This window comes from Fukomys damarensis, unplaced genomic scaffold (assembly GCF_012274545.1).
Source record: "Fukomys damarensis isolate Sample0158 unplaced genomic scaffold, DMR_v1.0_HiC HiC_scaffold_18, whole genome shotgun sequence".
Taxonomy (NCBI): Eukaryota; Metazoa; Chordata; class Mammalia; order Rodentia; family Bathyergidae; genus Fukomys; species Fukomys damarensis.
The window spans coordinates 3,100,045-3,112,842 of NW_022900930.1; the positions used below are offsets into that span (position 1 = coordinate 3,100,045).

Sequence of the window (12,798 nt, forward strand, 5' to 3'; positions counted from 1 at the left end):
AGACTTCTGTTTTAAGAATTAATTCCTAGACAACAAACAGATATGTAAATGTTCAAACTGTAGATCACGACCACTTTTCTTCCCCTCACACTCTCGTACTAGCCAAGCAGTGGCGCTAGAATCAGGCAAAATAAAATGCACGTTCGCAACAACAAAAAATGCTGCAAAGCCTGTGACTTTCAATCTCGTGGTTGGAAAAATAAAATAACATGTGTTCAAATACAGGCTTCCAAAACTCGTCTGCAGTATCCCAACCTACTATCGCTACAGTCTAATCCTGTAGACCCTTATTTTTACTTTAATTGGGACTTTTAAAATTACGTTAAAATAAAGCGACACTCACACATTCACTAATATTGCTGAAAAAATAACGCGGAAAGCGTGTCCATAAACTCACTTTGAAGTGACTTTATCATTATGCCAACACTGCAAGGAATTATTAGCAGAACAGCAATAACAAAGGATCTTCCAAAGGAATCAGGGACCACGAAAAAAAAATTCAGAGAAGAGAGAATAAACAGATTAAGGTTGCTTAATGGATTAGTAATTACAAGTCTCATGTTAACAAATAACCCCAGAAAGGAACCGGGTAAAATGAATAGAGATATAAAAATAAAATTAACAGTTAAGAAAAAGAAATATGGTTATCAATATCTAGATTCATAGCAGCATTTCAGTAGAGAAAAGATTAAAATAGGAGGAAATACTTAAAGGCATAATGGGGAAATTTTCTGTAGATTTATAACTAAAATGATAACCTCAAATCAGATTTTCAAATAACAACACCACAATGAGAGGAATGGAGAAAATAATAATTTCTTTCAATTTGAAAAAGTGTAAATTTGTATTTTGTATTAGGGTTACAAAACTATCAACAAAATTGACAAAAATATAGAAAAATATTTTGTAAAAGTTGACAGAAGTGTCATCAGAATTAGAGATATATAAGCATACCTCATGTGGCTATTAGTAAATAAAACAATTTTTTTTCTAATTTTTATTAATATGTATTTCCAGAACATAATGCTTTTATATTCGTTGTAGGGACTTGGTACAAGATCATAACATATCTCAGCTCTTTTTTTTTTCCACATTCCCTTCATGACCTTCTATTGTACCAGCATCACATTCATTTATTATCTTAGAAAGTTCACTATACATACAGATTAACAACTAGACTAGAAGGCTAAAAAATATATAAACCACACAGGACAATGGTATTGAATCGAGATACATATTTAGATTTATTGTCCCATACTGGATTACAATCATTTTTTGCTTTTATCTTTTTTATTTTGCCACTTATCTATATATTTTTTCATATAAAAGAAACCATGCAATATTTGAGTTGTTTGTCTGATATACTCCACTTAACATTATGGTCTCAAGATGCATCCATTTTCCCACCAATGACTCAAGTCAGCAGAGTACTACTCCATTGTGTATAAATACAATGTTTTATTTCTCGGTTCTTCTGTTGATAGGCTGTTTCCAAGATTTAACTATTATGAATGGTGCCACTATAAACATAGGTGTGCATACAGCACTATGGTAAGATGTGTTTAAATCTTTTGGAAAGATACTTAGAAGAAAAAAGAATCTGAGTCAGATGGAATCTCTAAGTCTTGGGGAATCTCCATAATGATTTCCAAAGTGATTGTATCAGTTTATTCTCCCATCGACAATGGATTTCTCCCCAAGTGTTGCCAGCATTTATTACTGCTTGACTTAGTGATGATAGCTATTTGTTGTGGAGTGAGATAAAATCTTGGTGCAGTTTTAATTTGCATTTTCTAATGGCTAGCACTATTGAACACTTTTTCATATATTTATCAGCCATTTGTATGTCTTCATCTGAGAAGTGTCTACTCATTTCAGGTGCTCATGTTTTAGATGGGTCTTTAAATCTAGGGAGTCTAAATTTGGAGTTCATTATATTTGAGATGTTAGTCCTATGTCTGGGGATTAGCTGGCAAATTTTTTTCCTATTACATAGGTTGTTTCTTCTCTTTGTTGGTACTTTCCTTTTCTGTGATGAAGCTTTCTAGTTTAACACAGTGCCACAATATTATTTCTTGTGCAACCAGGGTTTTGTTCATAGCCTTTGCCTACACCTGTATCTTCAAGAGTTTTACCTATTTTTGTCTTCCAGAAGATTACTTCTGATCCAATTTTGGACTTTTAATCCACTTTAATTTGTTTAGCGCATAGTGAACAACGTGGGTCTAAGTTCAACATTACCATGTGGATAGTCCATTTTTCCAGCACTATCGGTTTAAGAAGCTATCTTTCCTCCAACAAAGAGATTTGGTCCCTTTGTCAAAAACAGTGTAACTGAGCGTGAACTGAAGTTTGTGTATCTTCTATTCTGGTCCATGGATTCACAAGTCTGTTTTTTGTTTGTTTGATTGTTTGTTTTGCCAATACCAAGGTGCTTTTATCACTGTAGCTTTGTATGAAAATTTGATGCCCCCTGCCTTGTCCTTTTTGCTTGGAATTGCTTTTGCTGTGTTGTACCATCATTATCATATGATATAGAAGCCAATTTCTTCTTTAATTTCATCTGTGACCCACTGTTAATCAATAGGGTGTTATTTAATTTCCATACATTTGCATAATATCTATAGTATCTTTTGCCATTGATTTCTGGTGTATTGTACTATGATCCAATAAGATGCATGGGATAATTTGGATTCTTTTGCATTTATTTAAGCATGCTCCATGGGTTAGGATGTGGTCTATTTTGGAGAAAGTCCTACATGCTGCTGAGAAGAATGTGGATTCTGTTGATGTTGGATATCTCTGTAGATATCTATTAAGTCCACTGGTTCAAAGGTTTGAAACTCCTGTGATGTTCCTTTGGGTTACTGAGCCCCCATTACTTTGTATTGGTGTTTAACTGATTTTTCTTGTCCACCAGCGTTTGCTTGATGAAGTTGGGTGTGCCAACATTTGGTGTATACGAGTTTATAATTGTTAAATCTTCCTGGTGAATCTTCCCTTAACCAATATATAGTGACCTTCTTTATTTCTCTAATCAGTCTGGGTTTAAAATCCACTTTATCTAGCTGGGCGTGGTGGCACACGCCTGTAATCCCAGCACTCGGGAGGCTGAGGCAGGAGGATTGCTGTGAGTTCGAGACCAGCCTGGGCTACAGAGTGAGTTCCAGGTCAGTCTCAACTACATAGTGAGATCCTGTCTCAAAAAACCAAAATAAATAAATAAATAAATAAAAATAAAATCCACTTTATCCGAAAGTAGGATAGCAACTCCTGATTTTTTCTGAGTTCCTATTGCTTAGGATATTGTTTTCCATCCTTTGATTTTTTTTTTTAATCTGTGAGTTTCTCTTTGAGTTAAATGTGTTTCTCTATACTGTATATTGTTAGGTTTTCCTTCTGCTAATCTGTGTGTTTTAATTCGGAATTGAGATCATTCACACTGAGAGTTGTTACTGAGAGGAACTGACTTATTTTTGTCATTGCATTATTTTTCCATTGATGATTTCCTCCTTTCCCCCTTTTTCTTGCCTGCTCATTCTGCCAGGTATAGTCAATTCTTTTTGACTTGATCGTCTTTTTGGCATTGGTGGCTTCATTGTCTCTTTCTAGTACATTCTTGAGAAATTTTGTTTTGCAAGGCTGGGTTGTTGGTCATGAGAATTTCTTGACGTGCTCTGTTCATGGAAATACTTCATTCCTCTGGCAATTTTAAAGGAAGGTTTTACAAGATACATAAGTTAGCATTGGAAGCTCTTATCTTTTAGGGCTTGAAATACTTCACTTCAAACCCTCCTAGCATTTCAGTTTTGTGTTGAGAAGTCTCAAGAAGACAACATTTTTTAAATATATGGGAACTGGATGACTCAAGCTTGATCCATTAAAGGTGCAAGCAATTCTAGTGCAGTTCCTGAGAAGGCACATTCTTCCCAAGCATTCACAGGTGTTTGTGAAGTGTGTCTTACCTCTTAAGATATTTCAGCTCATTTTAAATAATAAGATACAATTAAGCCTATATTTGTTTTGACTGATACTGATCATTATATTTTAAGTAGACCATGGAGTCAATTAAAGCTCCGTGATTATTGATTTGGCTGGGTTATACTATCATATTACTGACTTTCCATTTGTCCTGCCCTTTTATTAGCTTCTTTTCTTGCTTTCTTTTGAATTGATCGTTTCTTATTCTATTTTTCTACCTTACTGGCATGACGTCTGTCATGGTTTGTTTCTAGATGTCCCCCTAAAGCCTCATGTGGATGAGGCGGGACTTTCTTTTTCAGAGGTAGTTGAGTCTGGAGTGTGTGATGCTGGGGCTAAGGGTGTGTGATCACTAAAGCACAAGGTGTGAGTGATTAGTTTGGCACTGCCCTAATTCCAGTAGTCTGAATGGGATAAAAGGGGTCGGAAGAGATGTTATACTCTCTTCTTACCTTTGCAGCCTTCTGTGCTCCATGTTGTTCCTCCCCTGCTATACTTGTTGGCCTAAAACAGAAACCCTAAGCCAGCTGGAAGAGTGGTTAGGTAGAACTCTTGAAGACACTGGCATAGGAAGAGATTTCATGAACAAAACCTCAGTTGTAGGTAAACTAGCAAAGAATTAACAGGTGGTGACAGTGGGATGGACCTCTTCTTGTTAAAAAGCTTCCACACAGCAAGAGAAATATCACCAACAGCGTGAAGAGACAACCCATGTGAAACCTACTGTGATAATTAAGAAAAATTGAGAAGATTGTGCAATGCACAGAATACAGGATATGAGGAATAAATACAGCTTATACAGTTACTTTGTTAGGTGAAATTATGCTGGCCATGGCCAGTGTTACACACTCATATTTATATTATTTATCATGTTACCTGTTTAACTCCTAAATATGTGCTATGTTTAATCTCTCATAAATTGAATTCTTGCAATTTGTTTTCCAGTAGCTTGTTGTTAGTATTTGGGGGCAAGTAAAAAATCTCTCTGCCCCCGAGCCTTTCCTCATGGTGTTGCACAACACACTGGGGACATAAAAGTCAGACAGGAGTAGATCTGATGTGTAAATTTAGGTTTCCTTCTAGTTAGATTTAAATCAAGTATTAGAGTTGCTTTTCTTCAAGGATATATTTTCCAATTCAGAAGTTGTGTTAAAGCTTTTGTTAATTATTTCATTTCATAGTTTTTCTTGTTCTTGTTCTCAAATACTGCAAAACAATCACTTCCAGATCCCTCTAAACTTGTGCTGTTTCCTGTGCATTTGTGCATGCTGTTCTTACACTTACCCTTCTGCTGATGACCACACATTTCACTCGCTGAGGGTCAGCAGTTCTCATACATGTCCACAAAGGCAATATCACTGCCTCAGTCTGTTTCCTGAGTTATACGTGAATATCACAGTGTATATTATTTATAAAGAGTAAAGGTTATTTAGCTCTGTTTCTGAAGGCTGGAAGGCCTGTGGTGGAGAGGCTGGTGAGGTCCTTCTAGGCAGTGGGGAGCCTCTGCAGAGTCTCCATTTCACACAGGACATCGCAAGGGTCTTGAGACTTCTTTGAGGCTCCTTGCCACCTTGAAATACCCTAATAGCGCTGGATGGAGTACAGTAGCTGCTCTCTTATTTTTACTCTCATACATATGCCGTTTGTAGGTCAACCTAAGCAACCGAAAGTTTCCATTTGCAATTTTTGTGATGGCCACAAGATGTCGATATGAACTCAATGCAACAGGTGATGCAATCAGGCGTCTCTGGGATGGACCTGATTTTAGAACTCTGCCACAGGGTGTCCCCGGGCATTTGCCCAGCCTACCTCATGCATTTGCATTTCTTTTTACAAATTTGGAACCAGAACCAGTATTTGAATTTAGTCCACAAATATTGCATTTATGGGGGGAGGGCAAGAGTGAAGAGAGGAAGAAAAGTCTCGGTCCAGTGTGATGCTTATAATCCCAGCACTCTGGTAGGCTGAAGCAGGATAATGCAAGTGAGAACCCAGCCAGGGTAGGTAACTTAGTGACTTAGCAAGACCTGAACTCAAAATAAGGTATGAGGATGTAGCTCAGTATGAAAGCCCTGGGCTCAAACTTTAATAGCTCCCCAAAATTCCTTGCAAATTGAGATTAGGTCATTCTATTTTTAATTTTTTTGAAAAGCCACCATATGGTGTCCACATTGGCTGCATGATTTTACATTTCCACCAACAATATAACTTGGTTCCTGTTTGCCAGCATCCTTTCAAGTTTGTTTTCTTTTATGTTTAAAAAAATAATAGCAACTAACTCATTGGGTGTGGAGTAGCATCTCACTGTGGTTTTGACTTTTATTTCCCTAGTTATTGGAGGCTATACAACCCCAATCACCTGACCAAGCAGACAGATTCAAAAAGACAAGACAAGATCCTAACGCATAAGTGGAGGGCCTAGGATGGTCAAAGCTCTTACCCGGCTTAGACACCGTCTCCTGGAGCTGGCCACTGTTTACTGATCACGCACCTTCCAGGAGAGGCAAGAGGTGATGCAGGAAACAGTAAGCTCAGGAGCACTGACAGCAGCACGGTCCTAGCAACACAAGGGAACAAGACATTCTAGTAGGAGCAGATCACTGATTAATGGGAAATTTGTTTCTCGACATGGATTAATTTCCGCCTCTCTAGGGATTTTCTGTATGAGTCACGCCACCCAAGACATCCAAGCATCACAGATCACTGAGACCTCTGCTGTAGCCAGTGGCGTGGGGAGCTGCCCCTGTTCCCGCATGCGCGAGCCATTGTGGGCTCATAGGCAGACTCAGACTTTAATGTGAGAGGCCATGTTACGGATTTGCAGCTCACTCAGGGCAATCTTCCTCACCTAGTGACTAGTGAGACCGAGAATCTTGTGTTTATGGCCACAAGGAACACGGAGCTGATGTTTAATGGGCAAGGAATTTCAGTTTTGCAAAAGGAAAAGCATTCAGGAAATGGGCAGCAATGGTTGCACACTATAAATAGGAGCTGTAACTTAGAAATATGTAAAATTATTTTAAAATAAATTATGAAAAATCAAAACTAGAATGTTACCAACCTGAATATTAATCATAAAATGAAATTTTCCTTGTTAAACCTATTATCTTTCCTCATTAAGGTAATTAAACTCCATACTGACAAGGAAATCTTATGACTAATCTTTCATTTAATCTCCCTACAGCATTTTTTTCTAAGTAACATGACTTCAAAATTGAATAAATAAATGTATTTTATTGTTATTTCATAGTTTTAATTTTTATCTGATATTTAAATTATAAATCAATAGTAATATAATAAAAACATACATTTTATATTTAGCTTTTTACTTAGACTCCTTGGACAGTTTTCTAAGAATAAAACCTAAGTATAATGACAGAATTGACTTTTGACTTTTAAATATTTGTTTTGATCTGAAGCTTAAAATATAACTCAGTAGAGCTGATTGAAAATAGGCAGCTGATCAAGAGAAATAGACTGGCAAAATGGATTAAGAAGCAAAATCCAACAATATGTTGTATACAAGAAACACACCTAGCGCAAAAAGAAAAGATGAAAAACAATTCTCCATACGACAGGAGCCCAGAAAAAAGCAGGGGTAGCTATCTAATTTGCAGACAAAGTAAATTTCAAACCAAAACTGACTAAGAGAGACAAAGAAGCTCACTATATTCTTGTAAAGGAAACAATTCAAGAGGAAGAGATGACAATCATAAACATATATGCAGCAAATATTAATGCACCCAACTACATAAAAAAAATTAAGTAAAAAGAAAAACCAAATAAGCACTAATGCAATTGTAGTGGGGGATATAAATACCCCACTATCACAAGTAGACAGATCATCTAGGCAGAAAATCAACAACGAAATACTAGAATTCAACCAATTTTTGAACATATGGTCTTAATAGATGTCTATAGAGTGTTCCACCCCACAAAATCAGAATATACATTCTTTTCAGCTACACATGGGTCATTCTCCAAGATAGACCACATACTAGCTCATACAACAGGTTTAAATGAATGCAAAGAAACCGAAGTTATCCCCTGTATATTATCAAATCATAGTGCAATCAGGCTGGAGATCAACAGCATAAGAAACCATAGGAACTTCACAAACACATAGAAATTGAACAACTCTCCTGAACAATCAATGAGTCACAGAGGAAATTAAAAAAGAAATTAGACAGTTTATATAAATAAAAGATAAAACCAATACAACATGCAGGAATCTATGGGACACAATGAAAGCAGTTCTATGTGGAAAATTCATAGCATTGAATACCCACACTAGGAAAACAGAGCGAGTTCAAATAAACAACCTAATGATGAATCTTAGACTCCTAGAAAAAGAAGAGCAAGAAAAATCCAAAGTTCATACAAGAGAGGAAATTGTAAAGATTGGAGCAAAAATCAATGCAGTGGAAACTAAGAAAACAATACAAAAAATAAATTAATCAAAGAGTTGGTTTTTTGAAAGAATAAATAAAATTGATAAACCCTTAGCTAACCTTATCAAAAAAGGAAAGAAAAGGCTCAGATCCATGCAATTAGAAATGAAAAGGTGAAGTTACAACAGATCCAATAGAAATCCAGAGGATCATCAAAGCCTACCTGGAGAACCTGTACTCTACTAACATGGAAAACACAGAAGAAATGGACAGATTTCTAGATACGTATGAATTACTTTCAAATTCATTCCTGGAAGCAAGTATCACTTTCATTCCCAAACCAGGGAAAGACCCAACTAAAAAGGAGAACTACAGGCCTATCTCCTTAATGAATATAGATGCAAAAATCCTTAATAAGATACTAGCAAACAGAATACAGAGGATCATCAAGAAGATCATACATCCTGACCAAGTACGATTTATTCCAGGGATGCAAGGATGTTTCAACATATGTAAATCAATAAATGTAATACAATGTATTAACAGAGTCAAGGACAAAAATCATATGATGCTCTTGATAGATGTAGAAAAAGCATTTGACACAACTCAACACCCATTCATGATAAAAACCCTGCAAAAAATTGAAATAGGTGGTCTATATCTCAATTTAATAAAGGCTATCTATGGAAAACCAACAGCCAACATCATATTAAATGGCCAAAAACTGAAAACCTTCATGTTAAAATCAGGAACAAGACAAGGATCAAACCCAGAGTCTTACACATGCTAGGCAAGCGTACTATCCCTGAGCTATATCCCATTTAAGCAAACTATTTAAAAATGTTAGCATTATAAGTAGTTAATTTACGTATATTAATTATACAGGAAGCATATTTGTGACTCCATAGTGACCATGTCCTTTTTATTTTTATTTTCTCCTTTTAGCCTGTACATGCAAACCGGTTTCCAGTACCAGTCTGTGCAGCCAAGCAGCCTCAGCACTTTCCATCAAGGTCTGAAATGAATTTGTTAGATTACTCGCCTAGAGTAAAATCCATGCTTAAGCCTTATAGTTTCTCTTATTTTTAATTTACCCTAGGGCAAAGTAGACGGTTTCATTTAGGACAAGTTTAGAACACAGTTTAAAGAAAGTTTTTAAATTTCTCTTATTTAATTTACCCTAGGGCAAAGTAGACGGTTTCATTTAGGACAAGTTTAGAACACAGTTTAAAGAAAGTTTTTAAAGAACTTTTGCGAGAATTTCATCATTTTAGTAAGACGATAAAAGGAAATGTTAAAAAGAAGCGTGAGCAACACTTAACAATGAACTGCAGAAGTCTTTGGTGTGTGTAAAATTCAGAAGCAAAGGCCTTTAGGGTAACTAGCAACAGGAAGCTAAACAGGGTGGACCAGTCCTCCTGTTCAGAAGAGCCAGAAGAACCTGGTGGGGGAGGAAAACATGTTTTTTTTGTTTTTTTGGGTACTGCGGATCGAACTCGGGTCCTTGCGCTTGCAAGGCAGGCCACCGAACCGCTGAGCTAGATCCCCAGCCCGGAAAACATGTTTCATGGCGTAGGAGGCCCAATAGATGAGGAGTTGTGGGGATGGGGCTCAGGAGGAAGTGGAGAGGTAATTCCAGATCTGAGTACCATGCTTTCCATTACAGGTGTATTCATCTCGTCTGAAGGTGACCAGTGGGGAGTTAGGAAGTAGAAAGCTTTCAATAAACTGACAGGGTCGAGGGTATAAAAACTGGAGGACCTACCTTGGCCAACATCCAAGGCTTTATGTTGGGACCCAGGATTAAAGGTGAACCATACCCTCAACTGAGTTCTTGGTTTTAATGTTCGGCCCCCAATCCAAAAAGCTAGGCATACGAGGAAAAAAATGTGATGAACACCAAGAATCAGTGGGCCCTAAAAACATGCTGAGAAATGTACCCAGTTAAGTCATCTGACAGAGACTTCGAATAATCACAGTGATTATGTCTTGGAATTAATAGTCAATTTTGAGAATTCCGTTACACAACTAGAGGCTTTAAAATAAGAATGCAAATTCTAGAACATAAAAACACAAGAATTGACATTAAAGACAGTAAAATTAAAATTAGCAGGAAAGGGATGAATGTATCACCGCTTTTTACATTGTGCAAAGTGCCTCTGATCCCTGTTCCCCCTAACAAATCCTCCAAATTCCAACTGCACTGCTGCCCTGAGGAGCGTCCCGGTATATGGTCTTTATTGTTCAGTGTGAGCAACTGAAACCCAACCGAAGATGACAGAAGAGTGCGTAAATCCCAAGACGTGTATTTACCCGGTGGTGCTCTTGTGCAGTGCTAGACCGAAGGGACACTCAGGTTGGATTTAGCAGCGGTTAAGGGAGGGTGTCGAAGAATGAGGGCGAAGACGGACAGGCGGAGTCGTCATAGCAGGGTTAACTCACGGGATTTCAGCTCTCTACACGTAAACGTATTGCTAGGTTTACCTTAGCAGTAATTTGTTGTCCATAAATTCTCACAGACAAGAAAAAGCCTTCATCCGTTAATGCTTCCCACCTGTCTTTCACAATTCGACTTGACAATTTCTTGCAGTTTTCTTTTTGAAAACGTATTAGCTGGGCTGGGGCTTTAGCTCAGTGGTTCCAGCACCTGCCTCACAAGCGCAAGGACCCGAGTCTGATCCCCGGTATTAAAAAAACAAAAAACAAAAAACACAAAAACTATAAGCTAGCAGGGTCATCTGTGATTGTGGAATAACAATATAAGGTAGGTAATGGCTCCATTTAAAGTTAAACTTGGAACCTTTTAACCGTTGGTTATCATATTAATGATAATCTCAGAATATAAATTACCTTCTGTAAGACCAAGAGCCTGACCAACCGCTCCGAGGAGCTCCACAGCCTTGAGTCTCACCCGGGAAGGAGCACACCGGACAAGTTGGAAATGAAACAGACCTTTATTAGTCCGGCCAGACGGCGCTCCGGAGCCGAGTAGCTCAGAGGCGCTAGCTCAGGGCCTGAGGTCCTCTTCCAAGGGGATACGGGGGAGTTAACATTCAGAGCTTGCAGTCAGGTGGCAGAGGTTCATGGTCTGCTGGTTCGCCCTGGGGTCCAGCTGTCCCTATTCGGCAGCCACACGTTGATGGTTAACAGATGCCTACAGGATGTTCTGAGATCTTAAAAGCATTTCGGTTTAAGCAGTTTTCCCTGTTGAAGATTAGGGGAGGGTGAAACATCAGTCTGGGCCGTTAGCGGGCCAACGTGCAGTCACTTCAGCTCACTCAGGTCTCACGCTTTCCTGTTTTCAGGAAGGCTGAGAATCGTGTTCTGCTGGGCTCGGCACGAATGCAGCTTTATTTCCTTCGGTCCGCACACACCGTTAACTACCTTTTCTCCCCACCACAGGCCACCTCCACCGCACCCGACAGCGTCATCTCAGGGAAATTTAGTTCCTGCCCGTCCTGCTCCTGCACCTCCTTTGTATAGTTCCCTCGCCTGATTTTATACTCTTCTTTTTGCACATATCTTCAGAGAACCGAGCAAATGTTTTTACTCCCTGGTGTTTCTCGGGAAGGCCTTTCTTCCTATTGCAACTATGAATGGAAACAAATTCCACAGAACAAACAAACTGGGGAGTTGAGAAGTACAAGGAAATGCAGTCAAATGAGGAATCCGTTTCCAGCATTGAAACGTCGTGTTCGGTCACCTATGAGGTCAATGTACTTAGCACCGATTGTTATTTTGAACATGTTATAGCCCTGATTCTCGAATTAACTGCACTGATGTCAGATTTGTCTTTATGCTTAAGTGCAGCCCTGGTTTCTTTTACCTCGGTTATCATTAATACAGTTTCTGACCAAACGTGATGATCTAATCCCTTTGAAAACTAATTACTTGTTGATAACATGTAGTATTTTTCGTCTTGCACAGATTGGTAGCCTTGGTACACTAGAATCTTGTTTCTCATTCGCGACATGAATAAACGGATATTTTGTCTTTGGAATAATGCAGAAGAGCCATGACTAAGATGCCCTAATATTGTTTTGAAAGTATAAAATAGGCTAAAGGACTGTGTGTTTATTCGCACACTTACTAGCTTCCATTTGTATGATCTTCCACTATAAGTGACTTAGAAAAATTAATTTTAGAATTTCCATTATGCATCATGTTAAAGCATGAGATCCTTTTACAGTAGCATTCTTTTTTAACAGTACAAGCTTTAAGGTACGAGGTATTTAATAGATCTAATCAGATACACTGTTGACTCACAGCTATAATAAAGGAGTAATTATAATCAATTATTTGAGCTGTTATAAAACCACTTTAAAATATACGAGCACTTTACATCTAAAATCTGAATTTTTGAAGCTTGATAGTAAATCATTTAGAATGTTTACATTTACGAAGGTGTGCTGGATCGTGTCTGTTT

General features: G+C 37.9%; 1 protein-coding gene across 3 annotated transcripts in view; it reads left to right on the plus strand.

The window, feature by feature from the left end:
* LOC104857327 (disintegrin and metalloproteinase domain-containing protein 9-like) overlaps positions 1–12,069 on the plus strand; it is a 59,855-nt gene extending 47,786 nt beyond the window's left edge. For all 3 annotated transcript variants that reach the window (XR_778828.3, XR_004517839.1, XM_010617150.2), the window contains 2 exons: positions 9,318–9,385; positions 11,775–12,069. Coding sequence is in view for 1 of the 3 variants with exons in the window: in XM_010617150.2 (XP_010615452.1) it covers positions 9,318–9,385; positions 11,775–11,868 (162 nt within the window). In the remaining 2 variants the exon portion in view is untranslated. The remainder of the gene's footprint in view (positions 1–9,317; positions 9,386–11,774) is intronic.
* The last annotated feature ends 729 nt before the right edge of the window (positions 12,070–12,798 follow it).